The 25901-nt window shown below is 41.4% G+C and overlaps 1 protein-coding gene across 1 annotated transcript in view; it reads left to right on the top strand.

Annotated features, from left to right (window-relative positions):
• The window catches only part of LOC103299224 (protein NPAT), a 62522-nt gene extending 53885 nt beyond the window's left edge, over positions 1-8637 (top strand). The window contains exons 16-18 of the mRNA XM_008156074.3: positions 3260-3320; positions 3425-4577; positions 5530-8637. Coding sequence (XP_008154296.2) covers positions 3260-3320; positions 3425-4577; positions 5530-5607 — 1292 coding nt within the window. The 3' untranslated portion in view covers positions 5608-8637. The remainder of the gene's footprint in view (positions 1-3259; positions 3321-3424; positions 4578-5529) is intronic.
• The last annotated feature ends 17264 nt before the right edge of the window (positions 8638-25901 follow it).

Genomic DNA, 25901 nt, shown 5'->3' with positions numbered 1-25901 from the left:
AAACAAAAAGATAAATGGAACAAACTAGAATTTAAAAGAGACTACGTATTTATAGGAACTTGTATGTGGTGAAGTCAGAAGTCAGAACAGGATGGATTGTTTAATAAATGAAATTTATTGGATATTATGTATATTACGGGAAAAAATTGGAACCCTCCCTTATATCTTATACAAAGGTGAAACCCAAGATGATTAATGACCTAAAAGTGAAAAGCAAAACAATTAAGCATAAAAGAAAATGTAAGAGAATATCTTAATGATGCTGGGATAAATGAATTTTAAAAAATGGAAAAATATATAATTTATAAATGGAAAAGTGTGATGGTGCTGATTACAAAATTACAACTTTTTCAACAAAAAATACCATTTACAAAATAACAACCAGACTTGCATCCAGGGCCATGATGAATATTGCACCTAGTTCTCAGACTTCTGTACCTAAAACTTTTCCATCTTTATGGTAATGATATGCCCATGTAGATAACCTGCCAAACAACCTAACCCTCAGAATTCTGACTTTTTCCATTTCTAAGTCTTCAATCATCCTCTCCCATAGCTTCATCTTTAATTTTTCACTAATTTTTAAAGACCAATAACTTCTCTCATTTCCATATATCCACTGACTCTGTCTTCCACCAATGATAGCTCCTGGTGTTTGAATCCTCACCTTTTACCTGAACACTCAGTTCCATTCTAGTTTTTCTTCTTCACTATTCAGATTAGACCCTACCACATCAATCATTTTTCTCAGTACAATTAAAAACCTTCATATCTACATTCTTCTACCATACCTACTTGGTACCCCCAGCCCTGGATCTAACCAACTAGTAATCTCTGCCCTCACACCGGGGCTTCTGTGCTTTGCTTTAGAAGTGGCACTGGGCCCTTTAATGCCACTTATTTTCCTCACTTATCAGTAGTAAACTCCATTTTAATATGTACCTGTTCTACTTCCAAAATCATTTTTCCTTTCTTTCTTAGAGGAATAATTATCTCCTTTATAAGGTTAATACAATCTACTTATGCTCTAGATTATCTCTATATATAAAAGCCTAATATGCAAAGTGTCCCCTCGGGAGTTCGACCGACCACTATGACATGTGCTGATCACCAGGGGGTGGCACAGAACAAAGGAAGGCCCCAGCCAGCAGCCAGGGAAGCAGGGTCCCAGACGGCAGCCCCTAGGGACCCTGCCCATCCACGAATTTCGTGCACTGGGCCTCTAGTCTTCTGTATATCTTCAACTTTTCTTTTTGGGCTCCTTCCCTCTCTGGCTTTAAAGTTCCTTAGGTTTGTCCAACCTGCCAACCCTTTATTCTCAATCCCTCTTATCTCTCAGTTTGTTTGGTTTTTTATCCATGTTATTGTCTTTTCTCATGTTGCCACTAAAACTGTTCAAAATGAGGTCACCAGTGACCTAATATTGGTATATACATTGGACATTTTCAATTCTTTACTTCCAACTATTGATATCTTCTGGAACCACCACTATACGATGCTCCTCCCTCTCTAACTTTCTATAACTGGAGACTTGCACACTCTGCCTATCCAGGTCTCACTTTTTCCTCAAAGACCTCCTCTGCCTACTTTTCCTCCCTTGGTTAATATCACCATTGATTGCTCCTTTATTCTTCATATCTATGTAATTCCCTTTACTGACTCTTAAGATCCTCATTGTCTCTTACCTGGAATATTTAGAGCCATCTATAATAATGAAAGTGTAATATCCAAATCAACCGAATGACTGAACAGTGGAAAGACCGTCTGGATGAAGCCGGGGCTGCAAGAGCCAAGTCAACTGGGGCTGCGAAGGCCTAATCATGCATGAATATCATACATCGGGCCTCTAGTCTAATTATATGTACAATTCCTATTTCTAGTTTTCTTTCTTCTTTAGTTCATTTTCTATACTACTGCCAGAGTGACTCTAAAACATAAATCTTTTCATGAATGTTTCCTATTTAAAACTCATAATGTTTCTCTATGAAACCTTTTGCATAATACATAAGGTCCTTGGCTGGCCAGTGTTGGCTCAGTTGGTTGGGTGCCCTCCTGTACCCCTAAAGGTTCCTGGTTCGATTTACAGTCAGGGCACATAACGTGTGTTCCACCCCTGATCAGGGTGCATGCAGGAGACAACCGATTGATATTTTTTTCTCATTGAGATCTATCTCTCTCCCTTTCTATTCCCATCTCTCTCTCTCAAATCAATAAAAACATTTTTTAAAAAATTTTTTAATACATAAAGCCCTTCATGGTCTCATCTCTGCTTTTCCTTCTAGCTTCATGCCTTGCTGCTCTCTCACATAAACTTTATGGAAATCAAAATATGGTTATTAACACCTACATGTACTGTAGGTGACAGGCTTACAAACATGACAATTATATGGGCACATTTTTAAAATAAGCAAAACATACTGCTTTCTTTAAGTATCTTTCTAGATCTACGTAGTACTCTTTTTTTTTTTTTTCTTTTTTAATTCTCATCCCAGGATATTTTTTCATTGATTTTTAAAGAGAGTGGAAGAGAGAGGAAAAGACAGAGAGAAATATCGATGTGAGAGAAACATCGATTGGTTGCCTTCTGCACGAGCCCCAACCAGGGCCCAGGCCGGAGAGGAGCCTGTAACCAAGGTATGTGCCCTTGACCGGAATCAAACCCGGGACTCTTCGGTCAGCAGGACAATGTTCTATCCACTGAGCCAAAAGCTAGGGTTTAGTAGTACTGTTAAGTGAACATTGTAATTCATAAATCCAAAAACGGATTCATAATATTTGCCTGAAGTTGAAGCGAGGCATTTCTGTTTGCTCTAAAATGGATGAGTGACCATATTATATATATTACAAAGCTGGCTTTTAAACTTAATGTGGGGCCGAAACCGGTTTGGCTCAGTGGATAGAGCGTCGGCCTGGGGACTGAAGGGTCCCAGGTTCGATTCCGGTCAAGGGCATGTACATTGGTTGCGGGCACATCCCCAGTGGGGGATGTGCAGGAGGCAGCTGATCGATGTTTCTCTCTCATCGATGTTTCTGGCTCTCTATCCCTCTCTCTTCCTCTCTGTAAAAAATCAATAAAATATATTAAAATGTAATGTTATAAACTTAATGTGGGAAAGTTTTCATTTGTACATTAGCTTTCATTTAAATTTTTGTCTCATGATGTGTGATACAGTGTGATCTGTTTCATTTTCTTTCAGAGGAATATACTTTTTCTCTCAGGAATGTTTTTCTTTTCTAATTAACTCATTTATAATTCCAGGAAAGCAGGTAAATAATTTGGTGGATTCATCAAGTCATTTAGTTGGATGTCATGCACAAAGGTGAGCATAAAAGTAGTTTCTATCAGATAATTTGAATGCACAGATTTAACATGTAAAAGATTTCTTTATAAGTTGCTAAAGGTAACTTTTTTCTTTTTTTTAAGAGTTGAAGTTTCTGACAAGAATATGACAACAGATCATGGAAAAAAACTCGAAGAAATCACAATTCCCTTCTCAGTAGAGAATGTAGTTCCAACTAGCAAACCTCTGGAAAGCCACAGGCGTGTGCTCTGTTTTGATAGCACTGCTCCCGTGGCAGATACACAAGGGACAAACCATAAGATGGTGTCCCAGAGCAAAGAAAGGAATGACATTTCATTTCCTAATCTTGGCTCACCCATGCTGTCCTCTACCTTAAAACTCTCTTCTAATAATGCTCTCAAAAGAGAGAGAGAGAAACCTCCTGTGCCTAAGATTTTATCTAAATCAGAAACTGCCATTGGCCGACATACCATAAAAGAAGCTCAGTCAGAAAAGAAAGTTTCATCAACAGAAACTGGACTTGAATCTTTCCATAAAGCAACAGCTAATAAGGAGAATGAATTATGCAATGATGTGGAAAGACAGAAAAATCCAGAAATTTTAAAACTGTCTAATGGGCAGCAAAATGGAGGTTTACGAAATGAGAAGACTATAGCGTCACTGCAAGAACTAACCAAAAAACAAGGCACATCCTCAAACAGTAAAAATGTCATTTCCGTAGGTGCAGCTGTGAAGGATGTAAAACAGGAACAAACCAAATCTGCCAGTTCTTTGATTAACCCACTAAGCAAACATACCACAGAAATGTTACAGGATGCTCAGCGTCATAGCCCAGTAAACAGGCTCGTGGACAGTGCTCATCTGTCCGTGCCCCGGACACCTGGCGCAGGGGCAGGGGAAAAACATAAAGAAGAACCTACCGATGGCATCAAGATCCCCTCTAGCAGGCGGCTCATTGAAGACGGTAGCACACCCAAGATAATGGTCCCTCCTGTCACCCCTGACCTGCCGGCCTGCAGCCCTGCCAGTGAAGCAGGGAGTGAAAACAGTGTGAACATGGCTGCGCACACATTAATGATTCTCTCCAGAGCAGCCATCTCTAGGACTACTTCAGCAACTCCTCTAAAGGACAATACACAACAATTTAGAACATCTGCAAGGAACACCACAAAAAAGCGGAAAATTGAAGAATTAGATGAGCGTGAGCGAAACTCCCGTACTTCTAATAAAAATCTTTCAAATTCGTCAGTACCAATGAAAAAGAAGAGAATCAAGGCAAGTTTGAAAGTCTTAATTTCAAAATTATACCTTTGCCCTTTGTTCAGTGCTCAGATTAGAGAGCTCATCATTTTTTACCATAGCTACCTTACTGAACATTCGTGGGGTCCCAGGTTGGAGAGGGTGCAGGCTGGGCTGAGGGACACACACACATACCCCGTGCATGAATTTTGTGCACCGGGCCCCTAGTAAGTATTATAAGTTCTTTGGTTTCTAATCTGTTTACCCATCTAGTAAGTGGATTGAATAGAAAGAAAGGTGTTTAAAATGTATCAGGGAAAGAGTCTAGGGTTTGCTGCCATGCCAGCCTGGGTTTGAATCCTGCATCTCCTTTTCATTGCTTCTGTGATTATGATTAAGGCCATAGCTCCCTGAGTCTCAGGTTCATCATTAACCAAAGGTTACCACATTACCTTACCTAAATGTAGTGTTTGTAAAGTGCCTGGTATATATTAAATGTTTGGAACTTGAGAAGTACCTGATAGTGTTAAAATCTTAGTAAACCTTTCTAAGGTTTATTGTTTGGCAATAATGATCACTTTATAAAAATTATGTTGTATCATATTTCATTCAGCAATTATACACTCTGGATTTGTATAATGTCTTTTGCCCTAAACTAATGTTGGAGAACCATCGGAATATTTTATTATTCTAATCCCAGTATATTTTTTCATTGATTTTTAGAGTGAGTGGAAGAGAGAGGAAAGGACAGATTTTATTATATTTGGCTCTACTTCTCTGTAAAACTAAAATTCTAAATTGAAAAAAATTTGTCAAAAATTTTAGTATATGGAAGAACTCGATAAAATGTTCTAAGTAATTTAAGAAAGTTTTGGGGCTTTGTTTGAGTTCAATATGTTAACTTAGGTTTATTTTTTCTTTTTACTTTTTTATTTATTTGTTTCATTTATTTGTTTATTTATTTATTTATTTATTTATTTTTTGACAGAAAAAGAAGCTGCCCAGTTCATTTCCAGCTGGAATGGATGTGGACAAATTTTTGTTATCCTTGCATTATGATGAGTAAACATGCTGAACATATAAGAACAATAGCTGTTTAAAACTCGTATCCCTTAAACTGTGAGTGTAGGGAATGAGATATTGACAAAAACTAAAAGCTTGACCTGCACTTTCATTATACTGAAATTTCACTTTATATCTAAATCATGCTGTTTCTGAAGCAGCTTCCTAGTTTGTAAATAGATTTACCTGTTATATTTTTGTTTGGGGGGGAAAAATTGCAGATATGTAAGTAAAGCCATTCTGCAAATCTGTATAGCTTTGACAATTGCATATTGTAAATATTGTGTAAACATTGTTGAAATAGAGGTTAAATCAACCCAATGTTCTTAACACTGTGTTTTTTTACTTATGATACCTAATTCTGAGGCTTTTATTTATCTGGAATAATTTCTCACTGTTGGGGGAGGGAAGATAATGTTTTTCCTTATAAATTGCCTTCAGTAATTGTCCAACGAGACATATAAAGACATAGCCACTAAATAGTACAAAAGTGATAACCACCTCCAATGGTAGTAAAGCAATCAGAAAATAACAGTTTGGGGGGTTTTCTACAGTGAATATTTTATCACCCCTTCTTATAATTGCAGTAAAGATTATATTCCTGAAATTTATACTTCTTCTGGTCATTCTGGTCTCTTTGTTTTAAAGAGAGAATTTTTTTAAACCACATGAGTGTTCTGATCTTTTGTTTATAACTTTCAAAATGTTTTACAGAACTTTAAGTGGACTATTGAGCCATAAAAGGTTTGGTTATGTACTGGTTGAGATTTCTTGGGATGTATATACTTTTCCCCTAAATACTGGGGATTTAAAGAATTGCACTAATTCTTAGAACTCCTTATGTAGTAGTGACCAATGCACACTTAATTTAAATCTTGTATCCTATTTTAAAGCTTATGTGAAGGATTATCTTCTGATATCCTCTTAGAAAGCCATGCCCATCATAAGGTGTAAGAAGAGAAATCATAGTTTTATATTTTAATGTAGATTCTCCTAAAATGGGCTGTTAAATAACTATATCTATACTCAGATATAGTGCATTGTCTCTGTGCTCCTTAAAATGTTATAAAGAGTTACTTTCAAAAAGGAGAATGAGAGGTGCCTTCTCTGTATTAGACTTACACACATCAGTTAAGTTGATGGCTTGATTTAAACATTTAAATGAGAATAGAAATTATAATTAGTATCTGACCAATTGTGCCTAGACATTAAAGTATGTTCTCTTAAGTGCTTTCTGTTTGGTTAAATATCAGTATATTAAGCTTTTTTTCTACAGATGTATGTACTGTTAGAGGGTCATTTTCCTCAACTTTTTTTTTTTTTATACTGGGCCTTTAAAAAGTGAAATCTATTCTACTCCGTACAACATTTCTCCATGTGGAAATCACATCTTAATTGCTGAATCTCACTGCAGAAATTTATGTTGTAAAAAATTTTCTGATGTGGCAGTAGTCTATTCCTAAGGAACATCATACAGTTGATGTTTGTTTAACTCGACTTGGTACTGTAATACAGTTAGGTTTGAATAAATATTTTCATTAACTTAAAGTTTGAATTCTTTCATATTGGCAGTCATTCTTATTTAGGTATTTGGTTACGTTCCTTTGCAAGTCAATTCTTGCATGTTTTTTCAGAAGTTTACATAATGCTGAGAATTACAGATTTTTTTTTCATTCAGTTAATATGTATGTATATGTGCTAAGCACTAAAAATTCATGTACAAATAAAATAAGTTCACTTTGTTCAAGATTCTTAGTTCACTGGCCAGCAGCCACTAGAAATGTCCAGAGACAGCTTGTATTTAGAGCTTTCATTTATGTTCAAGATCAAAAACATAATCCCCATTTTTCCTTCAAAGTCCAAGCATGCTGGACTAAATTGTAGTATTATTATCTGGTAACCTGTTTTTAACAGTCAAATCCCAGTGATGACATTTTAGGATTAAAGTATACCACAAAAACTTGTAGCTACTTTCACAACTACATGTAAAGATAAACTCCTAATTTAGGACATTACTTAGTGGTTGATGTCAGTGTGTGCTAAATCTGAAAAATCTTGTATTTAAAATTTGTGATTATTTTAGCCCTGGATATTGTTGGAACCCCGATGTTGAAACTGTACATGAGAAAAGCATCCATTAGCATTTATCCACAGGCTAGATGTTAGGACTATTAGGGAGACCTGTATTTAACTTTGATGGGAGTAATTTCAAAGGCACATCCTATCTAATAAAGAGGGAATGGGCAAATTGACCATCACAAAGTTGGCGGCACCCAGTCCCCTCAGCCCTGCCGGAGTCCCCCAGTCCTTTCAACCCCACGGGGGGAGGGGGGTAGCAGGCGCATGGTGCAACCGGACCCGCCCTCAGCTGCCCAGGGCTGGCCCAAGGCTTGCGCTGCCGGCAGTGGCAGCAGCAGACGTGTGATGGGAGCGTCACCTTCCCCTGATTGCCAGGTTGCCTCCTGCCCCTGAGGGCTCTCAGACTGTGAGAGGGGGCAGGTTGAACTGAGCCCCCCCCCTCCAGTGCATGAATTTTCATGCACTGGGCCTCTAGTTACTATATATTCTGCAGTGATCCATTTCTCAAGCTACTATCTTTCAGCCTCAGGTCCAGCTTCTTGAAATTACATTATTTATTAAAAAGTAGTGAACGTACTTTTACCAGTAAATAAATTTTGTTTTGGTTATCAGTTACTTCCATAGGAGACATTTTAGACAGTGGAATTACCAAATCAAAATGAGTGCAGTGGAATTACCAAATCAAAATGATCTCAATCATTTTGCCAAACTCTTCCAGAAAATTAATTTATATTCCTACTAGCAAATTGTCATTTCCTCCATAGGATGCTTATGAAGTATATTCAGCTGTATTATCACCGGTTTCTAAATCCTAAATATCTGATTTATGAAACCCAGCTAACCATAAAGGTATAAAATCAAATTTGGGGCTGTATTAAGTTTATATACATACACTATATACTATGTCATACAAGTTTTCTGTGATACTGATTAAATCATTATGGTTTTGTATTCATTGTGGCTTCTTATTTTTTAAGTGCTCACCCCTTTTATGCCTCCTGATTAACTTTAAAATCACCTGTATTATTTCAATTAAAATTCTATTGGAATATTCATTTGAAGTACATTAACCCTATAATACCTGGTACTGAAAGAAAATGGTAATGACAATATGGTATCCGATATAATAAAAGGCTAATATGCAAATCAGCCAAACAGCACGATGACCAGTTGCTGTGATGCGCCTCAGCCAGAAGCTGGGCTCATGGCTGGCAAGCACAGCAGTGGTGGCGGCAGTGCTAAGGATGTCCAACTGCCGGCTTATGGGGAGCGGGCCTAAGCCATCCATTGGACTTCCCCCGAGGACTTCCCGGACTACGGAGGGCACGAATTTCATGCACCGGGCCTCTACTATCTAATAGTTTTAAAGTTATTTATCTTCTCATAAATGTCTTGCTTAACTGGGTATTTTGTTTGTTGCTATTTTTCGGGACCTCTTTATTACATTGTTTTAACTGGTTATTGCTTTTTTTGTTAATGTAAAATTTTTATGGAAGCATAACATAGAACAAGTGCACCAACTATTAAGTTCAAACAGTTCAATGAATTTTCTAAAAGTATACACATCCACTTGACCACCCAGATCAGGTATGGAACATTTCCAGTACCCTGGAATCCCCTCACACTTCCTTTGCGTAACTGCTAGCCTCGGGGATAACTTTTCCTGACTTCTAGCACCATAGTTTCACCTTTGTTTTCTTCTTTAACCATGGATTTCTGTAGTATATAGTCAATCTTTCATAACTTCTTTTGCTGAACATAATGAGATGTCATGTGTATAATTCTATCTTATCCTCAATGGTGTGTACTTTTCATTGTGTTTACTTTGTATTATACCATGCATAATCCATTTTATAGTTGAACATTTAGGTTATTTCCAGTTTGGGGCTATTATGAATAGAACCTCTCTGAATATTTTTGTACATACTTTTAGTGAATGTATTACACTTTTCAGTTGGATATATAATTAGGAGAGGAGTTGCTGGGTCCTAGGGTTGATATATTCAACCTTATTTAGCTTTTTCATTTTTCAACAGTGGCTGTGCCAAATCATACTATCAAACTATAAGGAGAGCTCCAGTTGTTCTATATCATTGTTAATACTTGATATTATCTTCAACCCATTTTGAAGTATTGGTATCCCATTGTAAAAGGCTTTTTTATGCTTTTATTTTAATTGAATTTATTGTGGTGACATAGGTTAATAAATCCATACAGGTTTCAAGTATATAATTCTATAACACATCACCTGCATATTGCGTTGTGCACTCACCACCCAAAGTCAAGACTCCACCACCAGTTATGCTCCCTTACCATCTTCCACCTCTCCATCCCCTTTCCCTCTAGCAGTCCCCATACTGTTGTCCTGTATGTGTATTTATTTAATTTTTTAAACTTAATAATCCCTTCCCCATTTTCACCCAAGCCCCCAAATACCCCTCCCTTCTGACAGTTGTCAGTCTGTTCTCTGTTTCTATTAGTCTATTTCTGTTTTATTTGTTAGTTTATTTTGTTCATTAGATTCTGAGTGGCTTATTTCACATAGCATAGTACTCACCAGAATCCATCCATGCTGTTGCAAAAGGTAAGTTTTCCCTTTTTTATGGCCAGGTAGTATTCCATTGTGTAAATGTACCACAGCTTTTGTATCCACTTATCGGGCTGCTTCCAAATCTTGGCTATCCTGATATATGTAAAAACCCAGGGTCTGTAACAACCAAATGCTCGACTGAACACCGAAAGTCAGTCCTGCAGTCAGTGCTGGGTTGCCATGGCGACCCAGCACTGACTGCCACCGCTGCGGGCGCGGCAATCCAGCACTAACTGCCAAGGGGGCTGCAGATCAGGCCCAGAGAGAGGCAGGGTCTGATCCGCAGCCTCCGTGGCAGCTGTTGATGAGCCATTGCCTCTTTCTTTCTCTCGGCTTCGCCAGCAACCGCGTCTCTCTTTCTCTCTGGGCCTCTGTGGGGGCTGCTGGTCAGCCCTGCCTTTCTGATCAGGCCTGGAGACGCTGACTAGCATAGAAACCGACCAGTCAGAACCAAATCTGAGTGAAATGTGAGGAGCCAATGGCTGCCTAGGAGGCAGTGTTTTTGATGCTGACTGGCAAAGAAACTGACCAATCAAAACCTAATCTGGGTGAACTGCATAGGCAGAACCTAAGGTGGGGGCTGAGGAGGGGTTTTAAGGGCAACAGCTGCTTGGTGTAAGGTGTAAGAAAGCAGTTCAATTTTTTAAAGACTTGTTTGGCAGTATAGTGCATATGGGATTATGTATTTTTGTCTGCCAAGAGCATCTCCTCCTGCTGAAAAAGGCTCGCCCTCCCCCCACTTAAGCAATCCTATCCTATATAATCTATACTAATAAAAGAGTAATGTGCGCCAAAATCGGTTTGGCTCGGTGGATGGAGCATCGGCCTGCGGACTGAAGAGTCCCGGGTTCGATTCCGGCCAAGCGCATGTACCTTGGTTGCGGGAACATCCCCTGTAGGGGGTGTGCAGGAAGCGGCTGATCGATGTTTCTCTCTCATCAATGTTTCTAGCTCCCTATCCCTCTCCCTCCTCTCTGTAAAAAAATCAATAAAATATATTATTTTTTAAAAAGTAATGTGCTAATTAGGCCGGGTCAACCGGCCATCTTCTGGACGTCCGACTTCCTTCTGGACAAAGCCATGGTGGTGGGTGCTGAGGCAGAGGCAGTTAGGGGTGATCAGGCCGTAAGGGGAGGGCTGTTGGGGCAAGATCAGCCCAGCAGGGGAGGGCAGTTGCGGGTGAGATCAGGCTGGCAGGGAATGGCAGTTGAGGGTAAGATCGGGCTGGCAGGAGAGGGCAGTTGGGGGTGAGATCAGGCCGGCAGGGGAGAGCAGTTAGGGGCGATCAGGCAAGCAGGCAGAGGGGTTAGGGGCAGTCAGGCAGGCAGGTGAGCTGTTAGGATCCAGCGGTCCCACATTGTGAGAGGGATGTCTGATTTGAGAGGGTGCAGGCCAGGCCTTCCGGATAATATTCTGGATGAAGCCGGGGCTGCCAGGGCTGAGGCAGCTGGGTCTTTTAGGACCAAGCCCCTTGCACGAATTTTATGCATCGGGCCTCTGGTTGTAAATAATGCTGCAATGAACATATGGGTTCTTATATTCTTTCAAACCAGTGTTTTGGGTTCCTTCAGATATATTCCCAGAGTGGAATTGTTGGATAATAAGGCGGTTCCATTTTTTATTTTTTGAGGATACTCCATACTATTTTCCACAGTAGCTGCCCCAATCTGCATTGCCACCAACAGTGCACCAGGGTTCCCTCTTCTCCACATTCTCACTAGCATTTGTTGATTTATTGATGGTAGCCATTCTGACAGGCATGAGGTGATATCTCATAGTGGTTTTAATTTATATTTCTCTAATGATAAGTGACATTGAGCATCTTTTCATATATCTATCGGCCATCTTTTTGTCCTCTTTGGAGAACTGTCTATTCAGGTCCTTTGCCCATTTTTCAGTTAGTTTGTTTTCTCAGTGTTGAGTTGTATAAGTTCTGTATAAATTTTAGAAATTAACCCCTTATCAGATGTATCATTGGTGAATATATTCTCCCATTTAGTGGGTTGTCTTTTCATTTTGTTGATGGTTTCTTTGATGTGCAGAAGCTTTTTAGTTTGATATAGTCCCGTTTTATCAGGGGAAAAAATATTGCCATGAGAAATGTCTGAGATTTTACTGCCTATGTTTTCTGGAATTTTTATGATTTCACAACTTACATTTAAGTCTTTAATCCATTTTGAGTTTATTCTGGTGTAGGGTGTAAGGAGATGGTCTAGTTTCATTCACATTGTGGTTTTGCTTTGGTTGTTCCTGATAAACTTGAACAGCATTTCAAATGCTTATTGGCCATTTGTATTATCTCCCTTTGTGAAGTATCTGTTGGTGTTTTTGCTCATTTTGCATTGGATTGTATGCCTTTAATCACTGATATGTAGGCTTTCTTTCTGTATTCTACACACAAGTCCCTTTTCAGATGGATAGTAGATGTCTAAATACTTTCTTAAAGTTTTATTGTTTAACCTTTTATATTTTCATTGATTATCTATCTGGAATTGATTCTCCATATAGATATCCAATTAAACCAGCAACATTTACTGAAAAAACAACTATTCTTTTCCAATTACATTGCACTGTTACCATGGTCATCAGCTGATAAGTGTGTGTGTGCTTCTGGACTCTAGTCTGTTCCATTAGTCCAGTGATGGGCAACCTTTTGAGCTTGGTGTGTCAAACTTCGCCAAAAAACTGAGCATAACTCGGGTACTGTGTCACTTTGAGGAAAAAACATTATTTCGCAAATGTTTCATCCTCAGGAGCAGCAAATGTTTCATCCTCAGCATGCGGCCGCCTCAGCGGCCGCGTGTCATCAGAAATGGCTACGCATGTCATAGGTTCGCCATCACTGCATTAGTCTATGTTTTAAAGATGTGCCAGTAACATGCCATGGTCATTACTATAGGAAATCTGTTTACTTCATATTTTATATTTGTGCCCCTTAGTGAGAAATTCTTAGAGAAAATGGTTTTCTTCATGGTTAGTTTTTGCTTACTAAGGCTAGAATACCTTTAAATAATTATTTTCCAAATTTATTTCTTCTTACTACACTGATTAACATTCCTAATACAACTAATAATAAAGTAGGTTTTCTCATTTTAGGGAGAATGTTAAGTGTGATGGCTTTTATTTATAGTGTTTTAAGAATTTACATTAGGAGTATCTGTTCAACTTAATTAGGTTCTTTTCTAACAGTTAAAATGTTTTTTATTAAACCTATGAATTTGTTTTTATATTAATAATCCTAATGTATACTTTGTAATCTTAATGATTTTTCAAATATAACTAAATTTGGATTGTCAACATTTTATTTAAATGTTTCCTTCCAATGAGATTGGTTTTAAGCTTATGCTTTCCATCTCTTTCTAGTTTATCTTAATTTTGGAATGATAAATAGTATCTGCTTTAATATCAATGCAATATTTAAGTAAGAATATATGTAAAGCATTTAGGTCAACGTCTGGAACATAATAAGCACTCTAACATCTAGCTGCTATTCTAGCTTACACCGTTTCTTATTTCTGTTTTCTGCAGCAGTTTATTTAGAATGGGAAATAACTGTTCCTTGGAACTAAAACACCAATAAGTCATCTAGGCCTGGAGGCTTTTGCAGAAGAAACTCCGTTTTTTACCCCTAATTTCCTCCCGGCTGATTGGTCTAGTCAGGCTTTTAGCTTTTTCTGAATTAAATATTTTTCCCTCTAATATTTACTTTTATTCTCTTTAAATTAGATGTGATTAATTTTTTTTCTGACAAAATCACCTCATATTTGACAATTGCATACTTTTCTTTTTTGTTGTTGTTTTTTGGGATTTTTTTGTTGTTAATCCTCACCTGAGGATATTTTTCCCATTGATTTTTAGAGAGAGTGGAAGGGCAGGGAGAAGGAGGGAGCGGGAGAGAGATGCGTCAATTGGTTGCCTCCCACATATGCCCCAATCTGGGCAGGGATCAGACCTACAACCCAGATGCATGTCCTTGACTGGGAATCAAACCACAATGCTCTAACCACTGAGTGACACCTGGCAGGGCATGTTTTTCTTCCTTTTTTAAAAAAAGGTTTTTATTGATTTCAAAGAGAAAAGAAGTGGGCGGTTGGGGGAGACATAGATGTGAGAGAGCAACATCAGTTGGCTGCCTCCTACACACCCTTAATAGGAATCGAGCCCACATATGCCTGACCAGGAATCGAACTGACCACCTTTTTTGGTGCACTGGACTACACCCAAGCAACTGAGCTACACAACCAAGGTAACGACTATATGCTTTTTTGATTGGCTAATTTCTATTTCCTATTTTTTCACATTTAACTTCTTTTTTTTTTCCCCTTTTAAAACAGTGTTTCTCAACCTTTTAATGCCGCGACCCTTTAATACAGTTCCTCATGTTGTGGTGACCCCCAACCATAAAATTATTTTCGTTGCTACTTCATAACTGTAATTTTGCTACTGTTAATGAATCGTAATGTAAATATCTGTGTTTTCCGATGGTCTTAGGCGACCCTGATAGTGGTTCTCAACCTGTGGGTTGCTATCCACAGGCTGAGAACCGCTGCTGTAAAGCCTAAGACCATCAGAAAACACAGATATTTACATTACGATTCATTAACAGTAGCAAAATTACAGTTATGAAGTAGCAACGAAAATAATTTTATGGTTTGGGGTCACCACAACATGAGGAACTGTATTAAAGGGTTGTGGCATTAAAAAGGTTGAGAACCACTGTGCTAGGGCATCATTCTTAATGTAGGATTTTATCACTATGAGCTTCCCCATAACTTTTGATATATTTTCATTTCTGTCAAGATATATAGTGGAACCTCAGTTCTCGAACTTAATTCATTCCAGAAGGCTGTTTGAAAAACAAAGCGTTTTATAATAAATTTATTTGTTTAAAAACAAAAAGGACATAAAATGTAAATGAAAATTTAACAAAAAGGAAATGAAATGTATAGTGAAAAGTGAAAATTTAGCTGAACTGGCAAGGCTTAGTGGTTGAGCGTTGATCTGTGAACCAGGAGGTCACAGTTAGATTCCTGGTCAGGGCACATGCCTGGGTTACAGACTCCATTCCCAATAGGGGGTGTGCAGGAGGCAGCCAATCAATGATTCTCTCTCATCACTGATGTTTCTATCTCTCCCTCCATCTCTAAAATCAGTATATATATATATATATGACAATAAACATATATAAAATACTATATATAAAACACAAAGAGTTACCAAATGTATAAGAAAAGAACCAAATTGATGCTGCCTACAAGAGACTTAAGCTTTAAGGACACATGCAAACTGAAAGTAAAGGAACAGAAAAAGATATTTCATGCATGGAAAGCAACAGAAAGCACTTGTACAAAATAGACTTTAAGGATAAGACTTTAATAAGAAACAAATATCTCATTTCAACAATGGATAGAACATGTTAACAGTGGTAAACTGATCGAGCCCGCAACTGGGCATGTGCCCCAACCAAGAATTGAACTGTGATGTCCTGGTTCATAGGTTGATGTTCAACCATTGTGCAATGCTAGGCAGGCAACTCTTTGTCTTTTGATTAGAGAATTTCGTTCATTTATACTTATAGTTATTGATAGATATGGACTTACCAGTACATAGTTGTCCTCTAGCTGTTTTATCATTTATTTCTTTATCTCTTACTGTCTTCCATGGTAATTTGATGTTTTCTTGTAACGCTGTGCTTAGATTCTCTTTATCTCATGTGTATCTACTGTAGGTTTTTGCTTTGTGTCTACCATGCTGACATAAAATACCTCGTGTTTACAAGTATTTTCAGCTCTGTAATTTAATGCATACTACAGGTCTACACTTTTACTCTTCTCCCCCAACATTTTGTTTTTGATGTCACAATTTACATATTTTCCACCTTGTATACCTATTAACTTTTGAAGTTACATCTTTTTAATATTTTGTATTTTAACCTATATATTAGAGTTATAAGTGATTTCCTGTACACTACCATTGCATTAGAACATTCTGAATTTATCTGTAGCAGTGAGAACACTTTTAAATGTTTTCTTGTTACTAACTAGTGTCCATTTGTTTCAGGTTGAAGAAGTCTCTTTAGCATTTCTTACAAGGCCAGTATACTAATGATGAACTTCAGCTCTTGCTTGTCTGTAAATTGTCATTCCTTCAATTCTGAAGGACAGCTTTGCTGGTAAAAATTTTTTAGTTGGAAGTTTTTTCTTTCAACTCTTAGAATATATCATGCCACTCCATCTGATCTGTAAAGTTTCTGCTGAAAAATCTGCTTATTGTCTTAACTGTGGTTCCCTTGTACATAACAAAGTGTCTCTTGCTGCTTTGAAGATTCTCTCCTTATCTTTTATTTTGACAATTAATTACAATGTGTCTCAGTGTGGGGCTCTCTGCATCCCCTGCTCTTCCCCCCCCCCTTTTTTTTTTAACTCTTTGGGCTTCCTTGTGTGGTTTTTTGTTTAATTTCCCAGATTATAAAAGTTTTCTTGCCATGATTTCTTTGAATAAACTTTTCGCCCCTTTCTCTCTTCTCCTTCTGGGACCCCAGTAATGCATATATTTGCCCACTTGATTGTGTCACATAAAGCCTCTAGCCATCTTAACTTGTGATGTTGAACCCCTCTGTTGACTTTTCTAGTGTAATTACTGTCTTCTTCAATTCTATGGGATACTTATATTTTCTTTCTCTTTTAAAATTCTCACTTTATGCATTTATTCTCTTAACCTTGTTGAGCATCTTTATGACCATCAATTTGATTTTTTTATTAGGTAAATCACTTGTCTCTTTTTAATTAAGGTCTGTTTCTGGAATGTTTTTTGTTATTTTGTTTGGAACATATTCCTCTGTTTCTTCATTTTCCTATACTCTCTGGGTTGGTTTCTCTGCACTAGATGAAAGAGCCACCTCTCCCAGTCCTAACAGAATGATCTTGTGTAGGACACAGCCTGCCAGAGCTCCTTACTGCCTCTTAAACTGTTGCAACTGTCCTTGCTGCCTTCTTTGTTTTTAGTTGCTCCCAATAGTTGAAGATGTGCCAAAAACCAGTGTCCTAAAAGGGAGGATTGCAGTGAATACCTAGATGCAGGCTGATTAGAAACTAACATGAGGCCGGAGCTGGGAAAGAATATACTTAGGGCCCTTCCGGGCAGATGGCAGTGGGCCATGGGGGGTTATGTGCCCATTAATACCTGCTTTGCTTTAGTTTTTGTTGGACCCAAGAGTGCAAGCCTTGTTGGCTATCAAAGCCGGGTGATCCAAGGGCCTGATCTTTGAGTAGCACCTACAAAAGTTGAGGTGCCAGACGTGTACAAGATCCTTCTAGAAAATATTGATTTGTAGTGGGCATAAGTCAGAAGGCAGAGGTGGCATCTGCTGACGTCCCTGTTCTTAAGGGCGGATCACAGTCAATTCCTAATTGTGTGCTAAATTTTCCTGTCATCCTCCATAAAAAATTATTTCTGTGCCCTTCTACTTGTTATTGGATTCTGTATAATTTTACTTTGAATAATCTTTTCTTTATACAGAATAGTGCTTGTCCTATTTTAACACTTTCTTCCTTTTAATAAATTTAGAAGTTACTTCTCTTTTTACTTTACTTGAGGCCCAGTGCCTGAAAATCGTGCACTGGGGGTGGGGGTTCCCCAGCCTGGCCTGTGCCCTCTCACAGTGCAGGAGCCCCACGATCATTGCAGGCCCCGCCCACCCATCTGGGGCTCCTCAATGGATTGTCCCAAAGAGGTCGCTGGGAACCGGCTCCACGCAGAGCCACGGGACCCACCTCCACACCACGCACGCTGCGTCATGTCCCTACCCACCTGTGCGCGCCTGCTGCACACGCAGCCTTCTGGTGATGGATTGTTATGGCATGAAGGCATCATGGAGTAAGGGCATCCCGGCGTGAGGGCGTGACAACCACATAGACTTTTATTAGTATAGATAACTGGCCTTTTCAACTCTTACCTTCTATAGTAATTTAAAATGTAGAACTCTTTTTTATTTATATGGTCATTTGCCCTTATTTAGCATATACAGTTGACCTTGAACAACATGAGTTTGAGTTGTGTTGGCTCACTTATACACAGATATTTTTCAGTAAATACCTGTACTGGGAGTCTGTGGATATGAAAGGCCACCTGTATGCATTGGTCTATGCCATCTTTTATAATAAAGAGGTAATATGCAAATTGACCCTCATGCCCTCACAAGATGGCTGCCTACAACCAGGCCAGCAGGTGAGTTAGTGAGGGACACCAAACGACTGAACAAGCAGGCTGCATGGGGGCAACCAGGCCAGCAGGGGGTGGCAGTTGGGGGCGACCAGGCCAGCGGGCAGGGGGGCAGTTGGGGGCAACCAGGTGGCAGGGCGGTGCTGTTGGGAGCAACCAGACTGGCATGGAGGGCATTTGGGGTGATTAGGCCAGCAGGGGTGGGGCAGTGAGGGGTGACCAGGTCAGCATGTGGGCAGTTAGGGGCGACCAGGCCGGCGGGGTGGGGGCAGTTAGGGGCAACCAGGCTGGTGGGGGTGGTGCAGTTGGGGGTGACCAGGCCGGCGGGGGGTAGGGGGGGCAGTTAGGAGCGACCAGGTCGGCTGGGAGGGGACAGTTGGGGGTGACCTGGCTGGCAGCGGGGGAAAGTTGGGGGCAACCAGGCCAGCACACAGAGGCAGTGAGGGACAATCAGGCCAGCGGGAGGGGGGGCAGTTAGGGGTGACCAGGCAGGCAGGCAGGTGAGCAATTAGGAACCAGCAGTCTAGGATTGTGAGAGGGATCCCAGATTGGAGAGGGTGCAGGCTGGACTGAGGGGACCCCCCCTTCCGTGCACGAATTTCGTGCACCGGGCCTCTAGTTTTATATAAGGCACTTGAACGTCTCTGGTTTTTTGTAGCCACAGGGGGTCCTGGAACCAATCCCCCGCAGATACTGAAGGACAACTTATTTCTTGGGGAATCGAGTTATATGCAGATTTTCTTAAAATATATTTTTGTTGATTTCAGAGAGGAAGGAAGAGGGAGAGATAGAAACATCAATAATGAGAAGGAATCATTGATCAGCTGCCTCCTGCACCAACACCCTTACTGGAGACCAAGCCCACAACCTAGAGATGTACCCTGACTGGGAATTGAACCATGACCTCATGGTTCATAGGTTGACACTCAACCACTGAGCCACACCAGTCAGGCTATATGCAGATTTTTGACTGCACAGGAAATCGGCCCCCTAAACCCCAATTGTTCAGCCAACTGTAAAATGTTTATTCCTATTTTACCACTAACCTTCATCTCCAACCAGTCCTTAACCATTTAAAAACTTTTAAAGTTTCACATTCCTAATTTCTTAATTTGGATTATTTTTTTCATCGTTATTTGAGGAAACATCACAGTGCTATATTTCTAAACTATTGTGTGCCCACACACCTTCTAGTGGCTTTTATTACTTTACTAGTGGCCCGATGCACGAAATTTGTGCAAGAGTAGGCCTTCCTTCCCCCGGCTGCCGGCACTGGCTTCCCTCTGGCATCCGGGACCCGGGCTTACCTCCAGCCACCAGCAGGCACCCGGGACCCGGGCTTCCCTCACAGCCCCAGCTTCATCTGGAAAGTTGTCCAGAAGGATGTCCAGTCTAATTAGCACATTATGCTTTTATTATTATAGATTCCATTAATATGTATATGTTGTTGTTAATCCTCACCCAAGGATATTTTCCATTGATTTTTAGAGAGTGGAAGGGAGGAGGAGAAACAGAGAGAGAAACATGGGTGTGAGAGAGACACATCGATTGGTTGCCTCCCACACCAGCTCCAACCAGAGCTAGGGATCAAGCCTGCAACCGAGGTATGCATCCTTGACTGGAATCAAACCTGGGACAGACCCTCTATCCACTGAGCCAAACCAGCTAGGTGTCCGTTAAAAATATTATGCAGATGTTTGTTCCTTGTCTTCCGGCATTTACCATAATGGAATTAAGAACAGGCTACACATTTTTCTACCTAGACGTTTGAAGAATTATTTTTTTTCACTGTTTCCTCCAGATTGTCTTAGTATGATTCTGTTAATTTTGCTAATGAAATAAGACCTTCAACACCTGCCTCCTTAGTACTAAAACAAATAACTTTTTTAAAGTATATTGCGGGGGAGGAACCAAGATGGCGGCATAGTTAAACAACTAATCTGCTGCCTCACACAACAATTTCAAAAATACAACTAAAAGACAAAACATCTACCACCCAGAACCACGGGAAAGCTGGCTGAGTGGAAGATTTACAGCTAAGAAGAGAAAGGAGCACAAACGCTGAAAAGCTGAGGTACGGAGGCACGCGAATCGGGCCGGCGGCGGGCTGCTGGGTGCGCGGCTTTTCTTCAACCCGCAGGGAGACAAGCTCCCGATCACTCTGAAATCCAGTTTCTGGGGACATTCGGGGGACCCAGACACCTACGGGGAGAAGCTGGACTCTCTGCCATCGGGTCGGAAAGTGAGAGTGACTTTTTTGCAGAGGTGCGCCCAGCAATCATTGTTTACTGCGCTGGAGCGCGGGGCGCAGGGACTTGGAAACGTGGAAAGGCAGAGAGGGCTGAAGGCAGCCATCGCCGTTGGCCACGCCCCAGCCTAGTGACGCCCTGAGACCCCGCCCAGCCCTGAGGCCCCGCCCCGCACATTCTACAAACCCGCCCAGGCTCCACACAGCGGCTTTTGCATATAAATGGCCTGTTCTGTAACAGCTCAACCAAATTAACTGTAGCTCTAGTCAGACTGCTCCAAATCCGCCCAAGCAAAGGAGGAGAAAACTAGCCCTTGCTGTAGCTCCTGCTGGGGGACACACAGTACACAAGGGTACACCAAGAGTGTCCACCTCAAGTAACTGGGAGGCTGACCCGTTGAACCAATAGGACACCTAGTACACAAAGCTACCCTACCAACTCAGGGAAGCAGCGAAAATGAGAAGGCTAGGAAACAGATCCCAAACCAAAGAAATGGAGGAGAACAAGCGACTGGACATAGAGTTCAAAACCACGGTTATAAGGTTTTTCAAGAATTTCATGGAAAAGGCCGATAAATTCCATGAGGACCAACTAGAAATTAAACATACACTGACTGAGATAAAAAATATTATACAGAGACCCAAAAGCAGACTAGAGGATTGCAAGAATCAACTCAAAGATTTGGAATACAAAGAGGCCAAGGACACTCCTCCAGAGAAGCATGAAGAGAAGAGAATTCAGAAAGTTGAAGATAGTGTAAGAAGCCTCTGGGACAACTTCAAGCGAACCAACATCAGAATTATGGGGGTACCAGAAGAAGAGAGAGAGCAAGATGCTGAAAACCTATTTGAAGAAATAATGAACGAAAACTTCCCCCACCTGATGAAAGAAATAGACTTACAAGTCCAGGAAGCGCACAGAACCCCAAACAAAAGGAATCCAAAGAGGACCACACCAAGACACATCATAATTAAAATGCCAAGAGCAAAAGACAAAGAGAGAATCTTACAAGCAGCAAGAGAAAAACAGTTAGTTACCTACAAGGGAGCTCCCATACGATTATCAGCTAATTTCTCAACAGAAACCATGCAGGCCAGACGGGAGTGGCAAGAAATATTCAAAGTGATGAATAGCAGGAACCTACAACCAAGACTACTCTACCCAGCAAAGTTATCATTCAGAATAGAAGGGCAGATAAAGAGCTTCACAGATAAGAAAAAGCTAAAGGAGTTCATCACCACCAAACCAGCATTATATGAAATGCTGAAAGGTATTCTTTAAAAAGAGGAAAAAGAAGAAGAAAGATAAAAATTATGAACAACAAATACATATCTATCAACAAGTGAATCTAAAAGTCAAGTGAATTAAAAATCTGAGGAACAGAATAAACTGGTGAACTTAATAGAATCAGAAGCCTAGAATGGGAGTGGATTGATAATTCTCAGGCGGAAAGGGGTGTCTGTGTGGGGAGTATGGGAAGAGACTGGACAAAAATCATACACCTATGGATAAGGACAGTGGGGGGGAGGGGGAGAGATAAGGGCAGAGGGGGGTGGGAACTGGGTGGTGGGGAGATATGTGGGGAAAAAGGAGAAACAATTGTAATCTGAACAATAAAGATTCATTAAAAAAAAAAAAAAGAAAAAAAAAAAAAAAGAAAGTATATTGCAATTGTCCTAGCCAGGTGGCTCAGTTAGTTGACCATTATCCCATAAACCAAAAGATCACCAGTTTGGGTATATACTGAGGTTGCAGGTTCAATCCCCAGTTGGGGTGCGTGTGGGAGGCAGCCAATCAGTTCTTGTCTCTCATATTGATGTTTCTCTATCCCTCTCCCTCTCTCTCTAAAATCAATAAAAACATTTTTTAAAAAACTATATTATAACTAGGGGCCCAGTGCACAAATTCGTGCACCTTGAAAGGAACTGTGGGCCACGAGGCTGTGGTAGGCACAGGGGCAGGTCTCAGCCCATCCTCTGCGCCCCAGCCTGGCCCCTCCCGCCACGGTCCACGGTCCCCTGTCTGCAGGCAGCCCTGCTCCTGCTGCCACTGCTCCCACATGCTGATGGTGCTGGCCCTGCTCACACCTGCTGATGGCACGGAGCGATTGGCACTGTAAGCAGGTGAGAGTGGCGGCTGCTGTCTCGATCACCCCTCAGGAGTAGGGTGAGGTGGAGAAGCCCTCAGGAGCAATCAGGGCCGGCAGCCACATTTGCATCCTTGGACGACGCCATGTGATCGGGACCAGTGCTGCGTGTGCTGGGCGCCTGCAGCGGGTGCGTGCGGGGCTGTTGCTGACAGCGGGTGCGAGAGGCACCTGCCGACCCCGATTACCCCTCAGGAGCAGGGGCAGGTAAAGAAGCCCTGAGGGGTGATCAGGCTCAGCACCAGGCACTGGCTGTGGGTGCGAGTGGCAGCTCCAGCGCCAGCAGCATGTGCAAGTGGGGCCAACGCCAGCAGCAGGTGCGAGCGCCCAGAGGGACTGCGGCGCGTGGGAGCTAAGAATTTTCAGTAACCACCAGAGGCTCGCCCTGATGACAGCGACCGGCGCCCCGCATTGGTCTGGTGCCCCTGCTCACCTGCTCAACCATCCCACTGCAGCCAATGCCCACCATGTTCCGCGTGCGCCCCCTGGTGGTCAACGCACATCATAGCAACCGTTTGATCGGTTCTGCCATTTCGTCTTTTTGCATATTAGGGTTTTATATAGAGACTAGCTTTCCCGTTGCAGGAAAAATCCTGCAATAGGATTTCCTGCTGCACTCTACCCCACCTCTGCTCCGCCCTTGTCACCCGCCCCGCCTTCTCCTCCAGGCCGCCCGCTTTTCCGTTCGCCCCCGGCCCCGCCTCCGCCCCGCCCTTGTCACCCGCCCCGCCTTCTCCTCCAGGCCGCCCGCTTTTCCGTTCGCCCCCGGCCCCGCCTCCGCCCCGCCCTTGTCACCCGCCCCGCCTTCTCCTCCAGCCCGCCCGCTTTTCCGTTCGCCCCCGGCCCCGCCTCCGCCCCGCCCTTGTCACCCGCCCCGCCTTCTCCTCCAGCCCGCCCGCTTTTCCGTTCGCCCCCGGCCCCGCCTCCGCCCCGCCCTTGTCTCCACCCCGCCTTCTCCTCCGGCCCGCCCGCGTTTCCCTTTGCCCCCGGCCCCGCCTCCGCCCCTCCCTTCTCCTCCCCCCCGCCCCCCCCACTTGCTTGCTTCTTCGAAGCTTTACTCCCTTCTGCAGCTCTTGGCTTCTTTGGACGCTGTCTTGATATACAAATTAGCCGCCATCTTTGTTGGGGTAATTTGCATACTCATCCTGATTGTTTGGTGTGTGTGGCTTGGCTGGTGGGCGTGGTTTAGGTGTAGCGAAGGTGCGGTCAATTTGCATATTTGTCTATTATTAGATTAGATTATTGCTTCAGAATACCATTCTTATTTTTTTTATTTTTATATTTTTAAAATATATTTTATTGATTTTTTTACAGAGAGTAAGGGAGAGGAATAGAGAGTTAGAAACATTGATCAGCTGACTCCTGCACACCTCCTACTGGGGATGTGCCTGCATTCAAGGTACATGCCCTTGACCGGAATCGAACCTGGGACCCTTGAGTCCAGAGGCCGACGCTCTATCCACTGAGCCAAACCGGTTAGGGCTTATTTATCTTTAAGAAATACCATTTACTTGTTGATTCTGTATCTTTTTCCATTTCCTCTCTTTATTTTTCCCCAAAATTGTCAAGAGTTTTTCAGATATTTTAAGATCACTGGCTTTTGGATGCAGTGTTAATTCTGCTTGTCTTCAATGAAGTGTTCTAATATATTATGGGTTTCCTTTTTTTCATGTATTTTCCTAGCTCCAATTACAGTTAGGGCAGATACTGACTGAGAGTACTGAGAAGCTAAGCACAGTGCGTTCCATAGGCCCTGGAGCAGGAGTGCTTGAATGTGAACCCACCTCAGCTACTTACCAGGTATTTGGAATTTACTTACCATCCCATGCTTCAGTTTCCTTACCTGTCTGGTATGATCATAGATAATAATGGGACCTACCCTCTTTAGTTTTTGTGAGGGTAGGTCCCGTTATTATCTATTATCAAAGAAGTTCATACAAATAAAGCTTCTAGGACAGTACTTAGCACAAAGCCATAAAAGTTAGCAATTATTATACAGATCTTTTTTGAAAGTTCTTTGTCAATAAAACAATATTTCATTTTTCTCAGATAATTCTTATTCTTCAAAGGTAAGGATCTACAGTGAATTATTTACCAAGAGATATGTGTATACATGACCTTTTCTGTCCCTCCCCTCTCCCAATACTGTTGATCTCAACTTGAGTTGGAGGTGTCCCTTCTCAGCTGCAGCTGAGGGTGTGTATAGCTCCTGCCTACAGTGTGGGTTTTTTCCCCCAAATGAAATGCAACTTGAGATACTTGCATTTTATCCTGCTTATTAACAAGCATTGTGCCCTGCCCAGTGTGGCTCAGTTTCTTAGAGTGTCGTCTCACACCAGAAGGTGGCAGGTTTGACTCCTGGTCAGGGCACATGCCCCGGTTGCAGGTTTGAGCCTCGGTCAGGACTTGTACAGGAGGCAACCGATTGATGTTTCTCTCACCCCAGTGTTTCTCTCTCTCTCTCTCTCTCTCTCTCTCTCTCTCTCTCTCTCTCTCTCTCTCTCTCTCCCCCCTCTCCCTCTCCCTCCCTCCCTCCCTCTAAAATAAGGAACAAGGATTGTGGCATATTGAAAGTGTCAATCTCCTTTCATAAATCAATTCAATTAAACGGTTTCTACTTTCCCATTCTCTGTGCTTCTGTAGTTATTAAGAGCTCAAACCTCAGTATTTTCTCAGTGTGACCCTACCCCAAATCCTGAATGCTGAGCTTATGAGAAATTATACCTATTCTAGACCTGAGCACATGAGTTTTCCTTTTCTAACAATATTGCACCCACTGTTTGTGGCTTCTTAACTAATGCTATGAGGCCCTGCTAGTTTGCCCAATATAGCCACTTTCACATTAGAGTCTGCTAAATCTAAATTAGCTACGATGACACGCTTTAACATCCTCAAAAACAAATGATTCTCTAAAATAGAAGCCCCTGTCTACTTGTAAGCCACTAAGTTTGCACACTAGCATTTCAAATAGAGCTTTATAACAAAAATAGGAAACTTCTGAAGATTAACAAAAA

Source organism: Eptesicus fuscus, chromosome 13 (genome assembly GCF_027574615.1).
Source record: "Eptesicus fuscus isolate TK198812 chromosome 13, DD_ASM_mEF_20220401, whole genome shotgun sequence".
NCBI lineage: Eukaryota > Metazoa > Chordata > Mammalia > Chiroptera > Vespertilionidae > Eptesicus > Eptesicus fuscus.
Note: the sequence above shows the minus strand (reverse complement) of the source record. Positions and strands in the feature narration are given on the sequence as shown.